This window comes from Urocitellus parryii, chromosome 7 (genome assembly GCF_045843805.1).
Source record: "Urocitellus parryii isolate mUroPar1 chromosome 7, mUroPar1.hap1, whole genome shotgun sequence".
Classification (NCBI taxonomy): Eukaryota; Metazoa; Chordata; class Mammalia; order Rodentia; family Sciuridae; genus Urocitellus; species Urocitellus parryii.
The window spans coordinates 161658160-161678800 of record NC_135537.1 but is presented as its reverse complement, the minus strand read 5'-3'; the positions used below and the strand labels follow the sequence as shown (position 1 = coordinate 161678800).

The 20641-nt window shown below is 39.4% G+C and overlaps 1 protein-coding gene across 5 annotated transcripts in view; it reads left to right on the top strand.

Moving 5' to 3' along the window:
* Positions 1-5418: 5418 nt before the first annotated feature.
* Positions 5419-20641, top strand: part of Med1 (mediator complex subunit 1) — a 36712-nt gene continuing 21489 nt past the window's right edge. For all 5 annotated transcript variants that reach the window (XM_026386717.2, XM_026386714.2, XM_026386713.2 and 2 more), the window contains exons 1-6: positions 5419-5630; positions 10252-10358; positions 15458-15536; positions 19287-19341; positions 19446-19578; positions 20232-20260. In XM_026386717.2, the coding sequence (XP_026242502.1) occupies positions 5606-5630; positions 10252-10358; positions 15458-15536; positions 19287-19341; positions 19446-19578; positions 20232-20260 (428 nt within the window). In that variant the 5' untranslated portion in view covers positions 5419-5605. The remainder of the gene's footprint in view (positions 5631-10251; positions 10359-15457; positions 15537-19286; positions 19342-19445; positions 19579-20231; positions 20261-20641) is intronic.

Sequence of the window (20641 nt, the reverse complement as noted above, 5' to 3'; positions counted from 1 at the left end):
AAATCACTGCCTAAAATGTTCTTGTATAAAATGTTCTGGTATAAAAAAATAAACCTGGGCTGGGGATGTGGCTCAAGCGGTAGCTACTGGGATTATAGGTGTGCACCACCACACCCAATTTTTTTTTTTATATTTTTTTGGTTGTTGATGGACCTTTATTTTATTTTATTTTATTTTTTTAAAGAAAGAGTGAGAGAGAGTGAGAAAGAGGGAGAGAGAGAGAGAACTTTAATATTTATTTTTCAGTATTTGGCGGACACAGCATCTTTGTCTGTATGTGGTGCTGAGGATCCAACCCGGGCCGCAAGCACGCATGCCAGGCGAGCGCGCTACCAGCTACCACTTGAGCCACATCCCCAGCCCAACGGACCTTTATTTTAGAGAGTTTTTTTTTTTTTTTTTTAATATTTGTTTTTCAGTTTTCGGCAGACACAACATCTTTGTTTGTATGTGGTGCTGAGGATCGAACCAGGCCGCACGCATGCCAAGTGAGCGCACTACCACTTGAGCCACATCCCCAGCCCTGATGGACCTTTATTTTAATAATTTATTTATATGTGGTGCTGACAATCGAACCCAGTGCTTCACACCTTCAAGGCAAGCACTCTATCACTGAGCCATAACCCCAGCCCTAAACGTTTTATTTTGAAACAGAGTCTCAATATTATTACTGAGGTTGGTCTCAAATTTACAATCCCCCTGCCTCAGTTTCCAGAGTAGCTGGGATGTGTGCCACTGCAATACAATTTTTTTATTGATGTTCTTTTATCTGCATTTTGCAATGAGAAATAACTTCTCATTCTATTCTGTAAACAACATTTGGTTTGCAGTATTTATAAGTTTTATAAGTTTAAATTATCTTAGCTAAACTTAATACAGAAATTATTATTGATTTTATAAACAGTTTCATGAGACAGCTTTGTGGAGCATGTCTGTAATCCCATCTAACTGGGGGGGCTGAGGCAGGAGAACCATAATTCCAGGGCCAGCCTAAGCAATTTAATCAGCCCCTGTCTCAAAATAAGAAAACAGGATGAGGGTATTGTTTAGTGGTAAAGCAATTGCTTAACATGTGCCAAGCCCTGTGTTCCATGCCCAGTATCACAAAAGAAAAAAAAAATTTTCCATTAGAAAACAAAGCATAGTGCTGGGATTGTGGCTCAGTGGTAGAACGCTCCCTTCACACCGGCGGGACCTGGGTTCAATCCTCAGCACCACATAAAAATAAAGGCATTGTGTTGTGTCCATCTACACCTAAAAAAATAAATAAATATTAAAGAAAAAAAAAAAGCATAGCTGTGTATTTAATTAACATTGAGATCGGCAGTTTGTGCATAATACTTAAAAACAAAATTTTGGTGGGCTTGGTGGCATAGCCTGTAATTCCAGTGGCTAGGGAGGCTGAGACAGGAGCCAAAGCCAGCCTCAGCAAAAACTAGACATTAAGCAACTTGGTGTGACCCTGTGTCTAAATAAAATACAAAATAGGGCTGGGGATGTGGCTCAGTGGTCGAGTGCCCCTGAGTTCAATCCCTAGTACAAAACATAAAAACAAAAACAATAAAAACCTCTGAATTATGTGAGTCCATTAAAGTTTTGGGCTATTTTTTCATATTACCAGTTCCTAACACACACAGGACTTCATAAATATTTTTTTTTAATATTTATTTTTTAGTTCTCGGCAGACACAATATCTTTGTTGGTATGTGGTGCTGAGGATCAAACCCGGGCCGCACGCATGCCAGATGAGCACACTACTGCCTGAGCCACATTCCCAGCCCTAGGACTTCATAAATATTTAGTGAATGAAAACATTTTGACAATATGAAAGGTTCAGTATTTTATTTATTTTTTAATATTTTTTGTTGTGGATGGGCACAATACCTTTATTTTATTTATTTATTTTTATGTGGTGCTGAGGATCAAACTCAGTGCCTCATGCATGCTATGCAAGTACTCTACCACTGTGCTACAAACCCAACACAAGGTGCAGTATTTTAAAATATAAACCCATCTTTCAAATTTTTGCTTGGATAAATGCTTTCTGTACTCCTAAGAGTTGCCAGATTCATATTACATAATATTTATGTTATATAATATCTGGGACATAGTTTAAACTAAAAATATTCAATTATCTGAAATTCAAATTTAAGGTAATGTTCTCTATTTTTTCTGACAACCCCATCAATTTATTCCAACAACATGCATTAAGTTCATGACAAGTGACAGGAGCTGTACTAGGCACTGGAGAGAGTAGTGAAAGCCCAAGTGCAGCCCTCCTGACACCAGCAAGGAAGAGAGACATGAAGCAAATCATCACATGCTGATGATGAAATTACTATTAAGAGATTCTGGGGGCTGGAGTGGTGGCTCAGTGGTAGAGTGCACCCCTAACATGCACGAGACACTGGGTTTGAACTTTCGGCACCACATAAAAAGAAACTAATGTATCCACCTAAAATTAAATATACATAAATAAATAAATGTTTTTAAAAAACGAAATTTGGGGTGGAAAAGTTTGAAATAATTTAACAGAAAAATTCAGAGATTGGGGGCTGAGGCTGTAGCTCAGTGGTAAAGTGCTTGCCTCGCATGAGTGAGGCATTGGGTTCAATCCCCAGCACCATATAAAAATAAATACAGATACTGTGTGTTCATCTACTACTAAATAAATATTTTTTAAAAACTCAGAGATAAGAGAAATGTTGTTTCTGTGGTCTAGAGGAAGGGAAATTTATTTATTTATTTAGTACTGTGGATTAAAGCAGGGGCACTTTATCATTGAGCTACATTCTGTCTTTTTAATTTTTTTGTTTTGAGACAGGGTCCCACTAAATTGCTGATGCTGGGCTTGAAATGGCAAGGATTCTCATGCCTCAGCCTCTTAAATATCTGGAATTATAGGTGTGCGCCATTTTGCCTGTCTAGAGGAAGGGATATTTAAATGGAGAACTAAGAAGGCCTGGCTGGGGATGTAGCTCAGTGGTAAGAGTGCAAACATAGCATTAGCAAGGACCTGGGTTAAATCCCCAGCACAAGGGCTGGGGTTGTAGCTCAGTTGGTAGAGCATTTGCCTAGCGTATGTGAGGCACTGGGTTCAATCCGCAGCACCACGTAAAAATAAATAAATAAATAAAGACATTGTGTCTCTCTACAAGTTAAAAAAAAATTAAAAAAAAAAATCCCCAGCATCATACATAAAAATGGATTAGTGAGGTGGAGTACAGACTTCCTAGCAGCTTTAGAAATCTGTTGAAGGACTTTGGGAGAGGAAGGAATGCAGGTATTTTCTGTGAGAGAGAAAAGGCCAATGTGGTTGGGAATTGGCAAAGGGAGAAAAGTTGGGTCTAGCAGAGTGTTTAGATCCAGTAAAAGATTTGCTCACTAGGTATTGGGGATTCAGAAACAATGGGCAATTCTGCCCCAAACAACTGTCTAGAGATCCTAAGGAATGAGAATAAGCAATAGGCAACAGAAAAAAATTGCATTGTACTTTCAAGGGGCATGTTATAGATATCTTTGTTTTTTTTTTTTTGAATTTTTAATATTTATTTTTTAGTTCTCGGCGGACACAACATCTTTGTTGGTATGTGGTGCTGAGGATCGAACCCGGGCCGCACGCATGCCAGGCGAGCGCGCTACCGCTTGAGCCACATCCCCAGCCCTGTTATAGATATCTTTGTGACAGTAAACATTTTCGCATGTATTCCCAAAGAGTTATTAAATTTATACTGCCGTGCCTGTTCACCTGGACTGCAATATCTGCTGGGATTGCTTTGGAGATGTCTGAATAGATGTTTTTAAAATGTGAGAAAAATTTGAGCTAGTAATATACTGCATAAATTCTTGGAGCAAGGGCATGGTGGTGCAGTCCTGTAACCTCAGCAACTTGTCAGGCTGAGGCAAGGGGATCATCACAAGTTCAATGCCAGCCTCAACAACTTAGGCCATAAGCCATTTACTGAGACCCTGTCTCAAAATTAAAAAATGAGCTGGGGATAGGGGTCAGTGGTTAAGCACCCCTGGGTTCAATTCATGCAACCATTAAAAAAAAAATCTTGGAGCAAACTAGGCAAATCCAACTTTTCGCAGTTATTATTTTAAAGAATGTGTATCAGTAAAGAATACTTAAAAGTAGCCTTAAGAGGTTTCACCCTACCGGGTGCTGTGGTACATGCCTGTAATCCCAGCAGCCCAGGAAGCTCAGACAGGAGGATGGCTATTTCAAAGCCAACCTCAAAAATTTAGCCAGGTGCTAATCTACTCAGTGAGAACCTGTCTCTAAATAAAATACAAAATAGGGCTGGGGGTGTGGCTCAGTGGTTAAGCGCCTGTTGCTAGCACTACTGTATTTTAGTCTAGTTCTTCGGTTCCAATGGTGAGGAAGTTCTCTGCATTACCCTGAATTTCCCTTTGTGAGAATATAAGGACACAGAGATAATCACACATTCTTTGTGATTCACAGTGTAGTTCAGAAAACAAGTGAAGCTTCCTGTTTTCACTAGGATCACAAAAAAGGGACACAATGAGAAATAATAACTATTTCTAATAGCATTAGTTGCATTGACTGCTACAAACCAGCAATTTTACATTAATCCAAAATTCTCACAGAACTTCAAAAATATTACTAAAGAAATATTTATTTGAAAAAGAAGAAAGAAAATGGTTCTTGTTAGGCTGATACAGTTATTACAGTTAGTAGCTCACAGAAACTTACTTTTCTTTTCTTTTGGTGGTGTTGGGAACGAACCCGGTCCCTGTTAGGTGGAATAAACAGTCCCCAATGAGGTACACCCCCAGCCCAAACTTGCTATCTTATTTTTGGACGCGGTGGCACACGCCTGTTATCATAGTGGCTTTGAAGGATGAGGGAGGATTGCAAGTTCAAGGCCAGCCTCAACTACTTGGCAAAAGCTTGTCTCAAAATAAAAATATTTTATTTTATTAAAATACAAAGGGCTAGGGATGTTGTTCAGTGATTAAGCGCTCCTGAGTTCAATTTCCAGGACAAAACAAAATCTCTAACAAATTTTTCAGTAAAGAGAGCTAGAGATTTTTTCTTTCTTCTTTTTTTTTTGGTACTAGGGATTAAACCCAGGGGCGCTTTACCCCTGGGCTACCTCTCCAGTCATTTTTATTTTGCAACAGAGTCTCGTTAGGTTGCTGTGGGTCAGAGTTAGATATTTTTATTTGTAAAATGAAAATGCCGGTTTTTTGCAAAGAGGCCAAAATCCACCTGCCCACAAGGTCAATACTAAGCAGTGTGAGGATTGAAGCAACTGGCAACTAAGGGAAGGATGGGTTGATAGAGATCTCGCGTGAAGTACACCCTAACTAATTTTCGCGAGATTTTGTATCCTCTTCCTCCGTCTCGTAGGATCCTGGCTAATCTCGCGATCCTTGGGAAGTTCCGTTGGGGAAGATGGCGGCGGCCGCGAGCACCCTTCTCTTCTTGCCGCCGGGGACTTCAGACTGAGCCTTCCCGGGAACAGTGGGGACTATTGGTTCCCTGCGTCCCGGGAGCTCCAGTCAGCTTGGTTTCCCTGTTGGTGGTGGGGAAAAGCTTATCTTCTTGTGGGAGATCCAGGCCCTCACCGCCGTCAGGATGAAGGCTCAGGGGGAAACCGAGGGTGAGTGAGAGCGAAAGGAGGGGGCGGACACTACTGGGGGAGCCAATGTGTAAGAAGTGGTAGAGGCCGATGTCCCATGAGGGCTACTTTCTAGAAGGCATAAAATCCGGGAGGTGGAATGTGCTTTTTAGGTTATGACCATCCTTCCTTAATAATTATAGAGCCCCGACTTCGGAGTAACGAGGACTCCCAACTTTTGTGGAGGTTTTCTGCACAATTAGGGACAGTTTGGCCTGAGAGCATTTTAGCCTAAAGTGGTGGGAGACAGGGCGAGTGAATCTAAAACCTCCTTAAACTTTGTTCAGGGAGAGACGTCTGAATAACATAAGAACAGTAATACAAAACGGTGTGTAAAATTACTGGAGGATATTTTGTTTTGAGTGAAATGATATTAAAAGCCAGCAGTTCCCTAGAATGTCACAGTGCTCAGATCTTGTGCTTCGGTATATTTTAAAACTGCGCTGGATTTCGTTCTTTCCATCGGAGTAACTCAGAACTGCTGAAAAAATAACTTTCTTTTGGAACTTAGATTCTCTAAATTTCCACATTCCTGTATAAATGCTTTCTTAGCATTTTGGGCATGCTTATTGCTATAGCTCACTTTCCCCACCTTTAGGAGCACGCATTGAACCTTGTTTAAGGGGCGCTTAAACACTGAGCCACACCCGCAACCCTTTTGTGTGTGTGTGTGTTTTTGCTACTAGGAATTGAACCCTGGGGCGCTTAACCACTGAGCCACATCCCTCACACAAACCCAACCCTTTTTTAGTTTTAATTTTGAGACAGGGTCTTACTAAGTTGCTTAGGTTCTCAGCCCCCAGTCCCTGGAATTACAGACCTGCATCTGCTACAGCTCACTTTATTGTTACTGTTTACTTGTCTTTCATAGTTTGTTTTGAGCTTCTCATACCAGGGACCCTGCCTTACTCAAGTATGTGTACTCTGTAGTGTTTGATTTGAGCATCAGCAGGCATCTCAAGAAAAAGAAGATGGGGGCTGGGGCTCAGGGAAGCCACTTGCCAGGAATGTGTGAGGCACTGGGTTGTATTCTCAGCACCACATAAAAATAAATAAACTAAAGGTCTGTCAACAACTAAAAAAATATTAAAAAGAATAAAGAAAAAGAAGATGTATGTTTTGAAAGGGAAGAAGAAAAATACACTTCTTGGGTGCAAGGGGATAACAAGTGGAAATGGAAATCTCAGGAGACAGGAGTTTTGTCTACCCCCAGCATTTGTAATTGTGCCTGGATGAATGACTTTAAAGTGAGAATTGGTAGAAATGTGTTCAAAACTATAAACTGGCTCACACAGTCAAAATCAGTTTTCCAGAAAAAGGAAAGTTTATTACCTTAATTCTAATTAATCTGTTCATCTTTCAGTACCAACATTAGTTGTCTGTTTTTCTGTGTTCTTTCCACCATTGATTATGAACTTTTTCTCCTTTTGATATTGAGTAGTAATGCCTTTTTAAATTTTTTCTTTTGGCAGTATTGGTGAAAGAACCTAGGGGTGTGCGACCACTGAATGATAATTGTGATGGAAGCATCTCTGTGTTCAATCCCCAGTACTGCCAGATTTTATTTTATTTATTTTTTTGGAACCAGGGATTGAACTCAGGGGCACTTAACCACTGAGCCCCATCCCCAGTACCTTTTTATACTATTTAAAAACAGGGTTTCACTTAGTTGCTTAGCACTTTGCTTTTGCTGAGGCTGGCTTTGAATTCGCAGTCCTCCTGTCTCAGCCTCCTGAAACGCTGGGATTACATGCTTGTGCTACCACATCCAGTAGATTTTATTTTTATTTATTTATTTTGGTACTGGGTATTGAACCCAGTGGTGCTTTACTACTGAGCTACATATCCAGACCTTTTCTTTTTATTTTGGTACCAGGGATTGAACTCGGAGGCACTCAACCACTGAGTCACATCCCCAGCCCTATTTTGTATTTTATTTAGAGACAGGGTTTCACAGAGTTGCTTAGCACCTTGCCATTGCTGAGGCTGGCTATGAACTTGAGATCCTCCCATCTCAGCCTCCTGAGCCGCCAGGACTGCAGGCATGCGCCACCCAGCTAAATTTTTGTTGTTGTTGTTTTTAGTTGTTGATGGACCTTTATTTTATTTATTTGCATGTGGTGCTGAGAATTGAACGTAGTCCTTCACACATGCTATGCAAGTACTCCACCGCTGAGCACTGAGCTACAATCCCAGCCCAATCCCCAGACCTTTTTATTTTTTAATTCTAGATATAGTCTTTCTAAATTGCTTAGGAACTCTGTAAATTGCTGAGACTGGACTGGAACTTGCTAGCCTCCCTCCCCAGCCTCTGGAATTGCTTACAGTCATGTACCACTACACCTGGCTTTTTTTTTTTTTTTTTTTAATTTTTGGTGCTGGATATCGAACCCAGAGGTACCTAAACCACTGAGCTATATCCCCAGCCATATTTATTTTTTGTTTTGAGACAGGGTCTCACTAAATTGCTTAGGTTTTCACTAAGTTGCTTAGGGACTTGCTGAGGCTGGCCTCCAACTTGCAATCCTCTTAGCTAACCCTCCTGAATCATTGGAATTACAGGTATGCATTATTGTGCCTGACTTAATGTCTCTCCTTTTAAGAGCGTTTTTTATTTTGCATTTCACCTGTCATTTCCACATTTACTTGTCCACACCATATCCTCACAGAACATCTCAGGCATATTATGTTTATTCATGTGGTAAAGTGCCCCTGGGTTCAATTCCCCAGTACCAAAAAAAAGAAAGAAAAAGAATTAGGGTTGGAGGGCTTTGGAAGTTTGTTTACATGCTTAGTCCAGACTGGGAAGCCAGTGTTTTCTACCTTTCTCTTGTCTGCTGATAACCCATCTATCTCTTCCCCATTCACATACTTTTACACAGCCTTACCCCCCCCCCCACTACTGGGTGTCCTATTACACCCCCCAGAGGTGTCCTATTACTGAATTATACCCCCAGCCATTTTTTTTAATCTTTTTCAAGATTTTACTGAGTTTCTCAGACTTGCTTCAAACTTGCAATTCACCTGCCTCAGCCCTCATGAACCATGCACCACCGTGTCCTCCTTTGTCCATATAATTTTAATTAGAGTTGAAATTGGCAAATAGAGCCTGTTTTTTTTTAATCATACTTATAAATAGCTCTCTTAAGATTATCACAAAAAAAAAAAATTAAGGAAGTTGCTGGGTGCAGTGGTGCACTCCTATAATCCCAGCACTTGGGAGGCTGAGAAAAGAGGATTGCAAGTTCAAAGTCAATCTCTGCAATTTAGTAAGGCCTTTAGTAAGGCCCTAAGCAACTTGGTGAGACCCTGTCTCAAAAAATAAAAGGGTTGGGGATGTGGCTCAGTGGTTAATCACCCCTGGGTTCAATCCCTGGTACCCTCCACTAAAAAATAAAAATAAGGAAGGCAGTATTTTCACATTGAAAAGTAACCAACCAGGCTGGGGTTGTGGCTCAGTGGCAGAGTGCTTGCATGTGTGAAGCACTAGGTTCGATCCTAAGCACCACATAAAAATAAGTAAAATAAAGGCATGCTGTCCATTTACAACTACCAAAAAAAAAAAAAAAAAAAAGAAAAGAAAGTAATAACCAATAATAACCATAGAAAGGGTAAATTCAAATGTATGCTCAAAATATATCATGCAAGGGATTTCATGCATATTAACATGGTTAGGGATGGGCCAGGGATAGCCTATTTCTGGGCTACATATTACCAGCCCTTTCATTTTTTATTTTGAGATGAAGTCTCTCTGAGTTGCCAGTGCTGACTTTGAAGCTGTGATTCTCCTGCCTTTCAAGTGGCTGGGATTACAGGTGTGCACCAGTGTGCCCTGTGAAATGGTTGTTTTTTGGTCCTCATGGATGTGTGTTCTCTGATTTTCATTTTGTAAGACCTGTAATGTATGTGTATTCTTGCCATTGAAGGATTCTTTTAATCTGGGTACACTTGTAATCCCAACTACTCAGGAGGTTGAGGCAGAAGGATTTGCTTGGAACTGATAAGTTGAAGCTTAGCCCAGTGAATATGAGACCCTGTGTCTGTCTGTATTGTCTGTTTTTCTCTGTTTTTTGGGGGGTGGGGTGGGGTGGGGGGGAGATACTAGGGATTGAACCCAGGGGTGCCTGGATTAAGTGTTGTTTTCTCTTTTTTTATATATATATTTTTAATTGTCAGTGGATCTTTATTTATTTATTTTGTGGTGCTGAGAATCCAACCAAGCACCTCACATGCTAGGCAAGCAGTCCACCACTGAGCTCCAGCCCCAGCCCATGTTGTTTTCTTTTAAGAGACAGGCTCTTGCAGATTGTGGTGGTGCATGCCTGAAGTCCTGGCTACCCAGAAGGCTGAGGCAGGAGGTTCGAAAGTTTGAGGCTAGAATCGACCCTGTCTCAAAAAGGGCTGGGAGATGTGGCCCAGTAGTAGAGTACTCCTGGTTTCAGTCCCCAATACCACAAAACAAACAACTTTATGTGTTTTGAAGTAAATGATAAACTATTTTAACTGAATTCTTAGATAAAATATGGGGATTGCGTTTGTAAGAAAAATCGTGGAAGGGCTTGATAAAAGTGTTTCTAATAGTGTTTTCTGATTTATATTGCAGAATCTGAAAAGCTGAGTAAAATGAGTTCTCTCTTGGAACGGCTCCATGCAAAATTTAACCAAAATAGACCTTGGAGTGAGACCATTAAGCTTGTTCGTCAAGTCATGGTGAGGATTGTGTTGAAATGGGTGAACATGAATTTGTTCAAACTACCTATAGTAGTGTGTCTTCAGTTTTACTTATCATAAAATACTTGAATACATGGTGATTATCAATTTCAGGGATCTTCTGAGGAAGAATGTATACATTTATTCCTTAGTATCTGGGGGGGATTGTTGTTAGAACTCCCCATGGATACCAAAATTTATGGATGCTTAGTCCGTATTATAAAATAGCAAAGTATTTGTATATGAGTCATGAACTTCTTCCTGGATACTTTAAATGATCTCTCCATTACTTATAATACTTAACACAATCTAAATGCTGCTATATAAATGTTATACTATATAAATTGTGTTTTGTTTTGTACTAGGACTCAAACCCAAGATTGCTTTACCACTGAGCTATATCCCTGGTCCTTTTTATTTCATATTTTGAGACAGGGATTACTAAATTTTTTTTTTTTTAAAGATAGAGTGAGAGAGAGAGAGAGAAAGAGAGAATTTTAATATTTATTTTTTAGTTTTTTTGGTGGACACAACATCTTTGTTTGTATGTGGTGCTGAGGATTGAACCCGGGCCGCACGCATGCCAGATGAGCGCGCTACCACTTGAGCCACATCCCCAGCCCCAAGGGATTACTAAATTGCTTAGCATCTTGCCTCAAACCTGGGATCCTCCTGCCTCAGCCTCCAGAGTCGCTTGAATTACAGGTGTGCACCACCACACTAGGGTTTTCTCATCTATAATTGGTAAATGCAAGGATGTGGAATTTAAGGATACAGAGTGCTGACTATAAAATTGTGTTAGAATACATTGGGCTATTTCATACAAAGGTGCTAAGAAATACACCTGTGAGGGACATATTTGATATACTGGTGTAGAAACACTCTCTCTCTCTTTCTCCCCCTCCCCCTCTCCCCCTCTCCCCCTCTCCCCCTCTCCCCCTCTCCCCCCCTCCCTCCCTCCCTCCCTCCCTCCCTCCCTCCCTCCCTCCCTCCCTCCCTCTCTCTCTCTCTCTCTTTTTTTTGGTGTGGTCCTGGGGATTGAACCCAGGGCACTCTATCATTGAGCTACATCCTCAGTCCTTTTCATTTTATTTTGAGACAGTCTCATGAAGTTGCTTAGTCTGGCTTGGAATTTGTGATCTTCATGCCTCAGCATTCTGAGACCCTGGGATTACAGGCATGCACCAACGTGTCTGGTTAAGAGACATTCTTTTTTTTTTGTACTGAAGATTGAATCCTGGGCATTTCACTGAGTTACATTCCCAACCAAGCCCTTTTTATTTTTCATTTTGAGACAGGGTCTTACTAAATTGCTGAGGGCCTCACTAAGTTGCTGAGGTGGGCTTGGCACTTCTGATCTCCTGTTTTACCCTCCTAAATCACTGGGATTATAAGCACATGCCACTGCATCTGGCTTAAGAGACATTATGTCAATCGCCTTCATTATGTTTTGATATTACCTTTATTGTGTATAGTACCAAGAATTTTTGATTCATTCTTCTTTTTAAATACCTTTATTTGACTTTATTTATTTTTTTTTTTAAAGAAAGAGTGGGAGAGTGGGAGAGAGAGAGAGAGAAAATTTTTTAATATTTATTTTTTAGTTCTCGGCGGACCGGACACAGCATCTTTGTTTGTATGTGGTGCTGAGGATCGAACCCAGGCCGCACACATGCCAGGCAATAGAGCTACCGTTTGAGCCACATCCCCAGCCCCATTCTTTTTTTCTTTTTTTTTTTGTTTTATATTTTTTTTTGTATCAGGGATTGAACTCAGGGGCATAGACCACTGAGCCACATCCCCAACCCTATTTTCTATTTTATTTAGATATGGTCTCACTGAATTGCTTAGCAGCTTGCTTTTGCTGAGGCTGCCTTTGAACTCATCATCCTCCTGCCTCAGCCTCCCCAGCTGCTGGGATTATAGGCATGCACCACAGTGCCTGACCCTTGCTTTCATTCTTTTTTTTTTTTTTTAAAGAGAGAGGAGAGAGAGAGATAGAGAATTTTTAATATTTATTTTTTAGTTCTCGGCGGACACAACATCTTTGTTGGTATGTGGTGCTGAGGATCGAACCCAGGCCGCACGCATGCCAGGCGAGCGCTACCGCTTGAGCCGCATCCCCAGCCCCCCTTGCTTCATTCTTAATGCAGGTGAACTCTAGATTTTCACCTGTTCACTGTTAACCTCTTTACAGTGCTGTTTCCTCCTAATCATTCACCAATATGGGGATCCTTTAGCCAGTTAAGTGGAAGATGGGGGTAGGGGTATGTGATGATCTGTTTAAAGGTTCAGTGTGGTGGTGGTTTTTTTTTTTTTTTTTTATACTTTTAGTTATAGATGAACATAATAATTTTTATTTTGTTTAGTTTTTTTTTTTTTTGTGAGGGGTACTGGGGATAAACTCGGGCACTCAACCATTGAGCCACATCCCCAGTCCTATTTTGTATTTTAGAGACAGGGTCTCACAGTTGTTTTATAGTGCCTCATGGTTGCTGAGGATGGCTTAGAACTCGCCATCCTTCTGTCTCAGCCTCATGAGCCACTGGGATCATAGGTATGTGCCACTGTACCTGGCTTGTTTAGGTTTTTCTAATGTGGTTCTGGGCATCAAACCCAGTGCCTCATACATCCTAGGCAAGCACTCTACCCCTGAGCTATAACTCCAGCTCCTAAAGGCTCAATGTTAGAAGTTCATTCATTTGCTGGGCACAGTGGTGCATGCCTGTAATGTCAGTGACTTGGGAGGCAGAGGCAGAGGCAGGAGGATTGAAAGTTTGAGGCAAACCTCAGCAGCTTTAGCAAGCCTAAGCAACTTAACAAGATGCGTCTCAAAATTCAAAAAAATTTTTTTTGAGAGAGAGAATTTTGTAATATTTATTTATTTTTTGGTTTTCGGGGGACACAACATCTTTGTATGTGGTGCTGAGGATCGAACCCGGGCCGCACACATGGCCAGCCGACCGCGCTTCCGCTTGAGCCACATCCCCAGCTCCAAAAATAAAAAATTAAAAAAGGGCTGGGAATGTGGATGAGTGGTTAAGTGCCCCTGGGTTAAATTTCCTGGTACCAAAAAGAGTTCATTCATATGATTCCTGTGATAATCACATGACATAGGAAACCTTATTCCCATTTTTTTGATCTTGGTTGTAGTTATATGTAGTTAAATGCTCTATCACTTTGTGATTGCTTCACTTGTGATTTATTAACTTTTCTGTATTCTAGTTGGCCTGGAGGTACGTACCTGTAATTCCAGCAAGTCAGGAGGCTGAGGCAGGAAAGATCAGAGGCAGGAAAGACCAGTCTCAGCAACTATTTCAAAATAAAAAATAAAAAGGGCTGAGACTTAGCTTAGTGGTAAAGCACCCCTGGGTTCAATCCCCAGTACCAAAAAAGAAACAAAAACAAAAAATAAAACGTTTTCTGTATTCTGTATGTTGTACTTAATGTTGTTACTCTCTTCTCCCTACCAAATTTTACTTTGGTTTTAGAGTAAGTCCAGTTTAGTAGATTAGTGTTCAAGAATTAAATTTGTTGTAAAAAGACTTGAACTTGAGGCATTGGGGATGTGCCTCAGTACTGGAACACTTGCCTAATAGCATCTTCTAGACCCCAGGTTTAGTCTGCAGTACTATCGAAAACAAAAAATCAAAACAAAACAAAAAACTCCCTTGACTCCAATATTTACTACTTGACATTCATCAAATTAATATAACCTCTTTGAATTTCAGTTTTCTTATCAGGAAAATGGAAGCATTATGATAATTTGCTCCTCCATATGGTTTTTTTTTTTTTTTTTTTTTGCTTTTTTTTTTTAAAGAGAGAGTGAGAGAGGAGAGAGAGAGAGAGAGAGAATTTTTTAATATTTATTTTTTAGTTCTCGGCGGACACAACATCTTTGTTGGTATGTGGTGCTGAGGATCGAACCCGGGCCGCACGCATGCCAGGCGAGCGCGCTACCGCTGAGCCACATCTCCAGCCCTCCTCCATATGGTTTTAAAATTTTTTTTTAAAAAAACTTATTTTTTAGTTGTAGTTGGACACAATACCTTTATTTTATTTGTTTATTTTTATGTGGTGCTAGGGATCGAACCCAGGGCCTTGCATATGCTAGGCAAGAGCTCTGCTGCTGAGCCACAGCACAGCCCCTTTCATAAGTTTTGTTGTAAGGATCACATGAGATAGTGGATATCAAAATGTCAGAAATGGGAGCTGGGGTTGTGGCTCAGTGGTAGAGTGCTTACCTAGCATGTGTGAGGCACTGGGTTCAATCCTCAACACCACATAAAAATAAATGAATAAAATAAAGGTCTGTCAACATCTAAAAAAAATTAAAAAAAAAGTGAATTGCAGTTTTTCAGTCTGGAAATTAAGGGGTCTTATTTAAAGCCCCAAGGCAATCATATTCTTGTTTGAAATATATTCTTTTAAGTGATATTGTCATTAAAGACATGAACATGATATAGAGGGATTCCAGGTGGCTCTTAAGGGCCTCTCTTTACCTGGGCTACTACTAGTGTTTTGTTTTTATAACCATGGCTTCCCTTTGAACTTATCTCAGTTGTACAGGTTCAAAAATTTGGGGCCAGGAAATGTGGCTTATTAGTAGAGTGCTTTCTTAGTGCATGTTTGAGGCCCTGAGTTTGATACCCAACAATACATACACAGAAAAGGAAAAGAAAGAAAGAAAAAACAAATGCAAGTAAGGCTTTTAAGAATTTTCATCAGCTGGCATACTAACCAAATCTCTGTAAATTAGCATGGAAATCAGAATGCTTATTTATTAACTTATGACAGGATTCATTTTTCTATTTTCCAAAATACTGATATTCACTGCCCAGAATACCCCCTTCTCTATTTAGGATACAAAGGAAGCCAGATTATTAATAAATCAGGTGTGTTTTATGAGGATGAGCATGGAATTAAAGAAGAGAGAGACTTACTAGGGCATGAAAAAAATCTGAAAAAACATCCTTTGTACTGTAAAATTTCACATTTTGGGGAACTGGAATTATTACTATCAGGATAATATGTATGTTAACCTTAAACATGGTTGACTTCATTGATCTTTACGTCAATTGTTTTCCCACTTGATATAGGAGAAGAGGGTTGTGATGAGTTCTGGAGGGCATCAACATTTGGTCAGCTGTTTGGAGACTCTACAGAAGGCTCTCAAAGGTTTGTAAATACCTTTGAAATATACTGATTTTATAAAAAACTCCATTTAAGAAAGTCTGTTTTATATTAGAAATACAAATTGAGGTAGGTCAACTTTCTCTGCTATGTGTTGCTCTTACTTTCATTTATGGATTTGAAATCAGCTCTTTCCTGAACTTTATTTTGGGGGCGGGGTAGTGGTGCCAGGAATTGAAGCCAGGGGCACTTAACCATCACGCCATATCGCTGGTCCCTTTTTATATTTCATGAGAGACAGGGTCTTGCTGAGTTGCTTAGGGCCTCATTAACTAAGGTGCTCAGGCTGGCTTTGAACTTGCAATCCTCATACTTCAGCGTCCTGAGCCACTGGGATTACAGGTGGTGTGTTACCGAGCCTGGCTCTTTCCTGAAAAAAAAAAAAATTTATTAGTTGTTGGTGAACCTTTATTTATTTTTATGTGGTCCTGAGACTCCAACCCAGTGCCTCACACATGCTAGGCAAGCATTCTACCACTGAGCCATGACCCTAGCTCCTGATTCCTGAACTTTAACATTTGAATGTGATCTTACTTTGGAGGCTGATAGAGATTTAAAAGGTAATTAATGAAGATATAAGATAGCAGAAAAAAAAGAGAGATTTTCTTCTGGACATATTCTTTTCTAATTAATTCTCGATAAGATAGACTTAAAAATTTTTTGTTTTTTAGTTGCTGATGGACCTTTATTTTATTCATTTATTTATATGTGGTGCTGGGAATTGAACCCAGTGCCTCACACATGCTAGGTAAGCACTCTTACCATTAAACCACAACCCCATCCCAGACGGTGGAATTTTTTAAAATTATTTTTTAGTTGTAGATGGACACAGTACTTTTATTTATTTTTTTATGTTGTCCTGAGGATCAAACCCAGTGCCTTACGCATGCCAGGCAAGCGCTCTATCACTGAGCCAGCCCCACAAGATTGACTTAATTTTTTTTTTTTTAGTGTTGATGGACACAATACCTTTATCTTATTTATTTATTTTTGTGTGGTGCTGAAGATCAAACCCAGTACCTCATCCATGCTAGGGAAGCGTTCTACCATTGAACTACATCTGCAGCCCAGAAGATGGACATTTTAGCTATCTAGAATGTTTTCAAGAAAGCAAACATAAAATTTAAATCATGAGCTTGATTATTCATACTTATAATGACTAATTCTGATTCTGGGGAGACAGGAAAGTAAAAACAGATTTTAAGGAGCTGTGAATGCAGCCCAGTGGTACAGTGTATGCTTAGTATACACAGAGCCCTGGGTTTAGTCCCAAGCACCACCGAAGCAGATAGACTCATACACAAATTTTGCTGTAATCCACCACAAGTGAATGTGATTCATTTGAGTAATTTTTTTCTTTTGTATTTGTAGTAAAATACATATAACCTAAAATTTACCATTTTAACCATTTTTATTTTTTGTCTTAACCATTTCTAAGTATATAGTTCTTTTGTTTTTTTTTTCCCTTACTGGAATTGAACCCACAGGCACTTTACCATTTGAGATATATTCTCAATCCTATTTATTTATTCATTCATTTATTCATTTATATATGTGTGTATGTGTGTGTGTGTATATTTTTTGTTGTTGTTGTTGTTTTTGAAAGAGTGAGAGAGAGAGGGAGAGAGAATTTTAATATTTATTTTTTAGTATTTGGCGGACACAACATCTTTGTCTGTATGTGGTGCTGAGAATCGAACCCGGGCCGCACGCATGCCAGGCAAGCGCGCTACCACTTGAGCCACATCCCCCGCCCTATTTTTTGTTGTTTTTGTTGATGGACTTTTAAAATTTATTTATATGTGGTGCCTCACACATGCTAGTCAAGCGCTCTACCACTGAGCTACAACCCCAACCATCCTTTTAATTTTTTTTATGTGTAACAGGGTCTTCCTAAGTTGTCCAGGCTGGCCTCAAATTTGGGATTTTCTTGCTTCAGCCTCCCAAGCAACTGAGATTACAAATGTGCAGCACTTGCTCCAGGCAGTTGTTTCTGTTTTACGACTGTTGTAAATAATTCTGTGAATATTGAGGTATTGTACTAGCGGGCAACATACCCAGCTCCCCCCCTTTTTTTTCTTTTTTTTAGTTGTAGTTGGACACAATACCTTAATTTTACTTATGTATTTTTATATGGTACTAAAACATCGAACCCAGGGTCTCGCAAGTGCAAGGCGAGCGCTCAACTGCTGAGGCACAACCCTAGCCCCTCCTCCTTTTTTTTCTTGAGCTTGCTATTGAACCCAGGGTCTATTTCATGCCTGGAAAACCTGCTTTACTTACCCCAGGGTATTTGTTTATATGCATACATTTACAACATGTATACACAGACATAGATGTGTGTATATACATATATACCTATATGTGTGCAGACACACTTAAATGTTTGTACATGTATGTATGCATTTACATATACATGCATATATATCCCACAGACATCTAGTATGTACACACATATACAATTCTTTTTTTATGTACATTTATTTATTTATGTGGTGCTAAGGATCGAACCCTGTGCCTCACACATGCTAGGCGAACGCTCTACCATAGAGGCACAACCCCAGTCTTCTTTTTTTTTTTTTTTTAGTATTCATTTTTTAGTTGTAGTTGGACATAATACCTTTATTTATTTATTTTTATGTGGTGCTGAGGATTGAACCCAGGGCCTCACACGTGCTAGGTGAGCGCTCTACTGCTCAGCCCCAGCCCCCACACACAATTCTTTTTGTTTTGATACCAGGGGATTGATTCCAACCAGGGAGCTTAACCACTGAGCTGCATCTTTTTTTTTTTTTTTTTTTTAATATTTTTTAGTTGTCAGTGATCTTTATTTATTTATATGTGGTGCTGAGAACCCTTTGATTCTCACAAACCAGGCAAGTGTTCCACTACTGAGCCACAACTCCAGTCCTTGAGCCGCATCTTATATTTCAAGACAGGGTGTTGCTAAGTTGCTTCCGGCCTTGCTAAGTTGCTGAGGCTGGCTTTGAAATTGGATTCTCTTGCTTCAGTCTCCTGAGTTGCTGGGATTGCAAGTGTGACCACTGAGCCCATTTTTTTGTTTGTTTGTTTAATTAATTACACCTAACAGTCCAATGATCTTGACATCATACATTTCCAGATGGATTTTTTTTTTTTTTTTTTGGTTTTGAGGATTGAACTCAGGATTCATACATGTTAAGTACACATGTACACACTGTACCACTTAAGCTGTACCTTTATATTGACTTTGGTGTTCATCTTCCTTGTTCTTGCATTAGCAGGTAGGAATAGGTAAGAAGGCGGCTATTTTTTTTTTTTTAAATAAAGAAATGGAATGTTACTGTATTACCCAGACTAGCCCAAACTCTTAGGTTCAAGCAATTCTGTCTCAGCCTTTCAAGCAACTGGGACTAATGGCATGCCACTGTGCCTGACTTTGCATTAACAGATAATATGCATTAACAGATAATATGTTTTCTTTCAGTTAAAGACAACTTGTCCAAAATAAGGAGTAATGAAAAAGGAAAAGAGGAAGGTTAATAGTATTTCATGTAGGTCTTATTTTAACCTTATTGCCATCTTAGCCTCACAGTGAAACTGTACCAATGAACTTTGTGTAAATTACTGGTATTTGGACTACTGAATATGTTTATGGCTTTGGAATGGTGGATATATATACTCCTTAGTATGTTTCTGTCTTTGAAGAATAAACCATTTATTTGGAACATTCTTTGTGACTTTCTTTTTTCGTAGTAACATCTTTACCAGCAATGACTGACCGTTTGGAATCAATAGCGAGACAGAATGGGTATGTAGCCCTATCTGTAGGCAGAATGTTTAACTTAGTGTTAACTTTGGGTGGCTTTATTTCTGTGTCTTCTATTAATTTTTGTTTTGATTTGTTCCTGCTAGACTGGGCTCTCATCTCAGTGCCAGTGGCACTGAATGTTACATCACGTCAGATATGTTCTATGTGGAAGTGCAGTTAGATCCTGCAGGACAGCTTTGTGATGTAAAAGTGGCTCACCATGGGGAGAATCCTGTGGTATGTGTTGTTGATATTTCACTGGAATCTATGGGGTTTTACATAGGAACATTGATTTAAAAATGAATTGTTGGGGTTTAGTTTGGGTTTAGGTTTTTTTCTTGAGCCACTGTAGAGATGATGTGATGGGCTACATCAGTAGCTTTAGAATGAAATTTAGAGTAATGTGCGTCCATCTCTGACATCATCCAAGGGCTTTGATAACTGGAAACACGAGAGGAACTTTTTAAATTTTATATCAACAAACATGAGCCGCAGTTGAACAATAAATAAATCATACAGTTCCCATCCTTTCAGAGATTAAAATCAAGGACAGAAATCTGAAAAATCATTTAATAGAAATGAATGTAAAATGTGTATAACCAGTTAGTTTGGTATAATTCCAGGGATGGCATTAAAGAGAGTTCCTAATATTTTAAACAAGCTACTGAAAGTTGATTCCTTTAAAACTACTTCATATATTTTCATTTTTAATTTCCCACCCCAAACTCATTATTCACCTAGTAGGAAGAATATGCTTTTTGATATCTTAATATAAGGGCCTTCTGTAGTTCTAATATTTGTTATAAAGCATGTGCCTTAATTAAAAAAAATGGATGTTTTCAAAGTTGTTAATATAGTTTAATGTTTTAATGTACTTTCTTTAATTTTAGAGCTGCCCAGAGCTTGTACAACAGTTAAGGTGAGCAAATAACATTCATATTCCTTGCTAGTGACAGTTCTGTTCTTTTTTTTTAAGATAAGAGTTTTACTATAATGCCTGCACTGGTGTGGAACTGGGCTCAAGCTTTCCTCCTGCCTTAAGCCTTCCAGGTAGCTAGGACTATAGGCATTGCCACTACTCTAGTTTTTTGTTTTTTTTGTTTTATTTGGTACCAGGGATTGAACTCAGGGGCACTCAACCACTGAGCCTTATTTTGTATTTTATTTAAAGACAGGGTCTCACTGAGTTACTTAGTACCTCACCATTGCTGAGGCTGGCTTTGAATTTGTGATCCTCCTGTCTCACTGGGATTATAGACATATACCACCACAGCTGGCTCTGCTCTTGTTTATAGTTGGT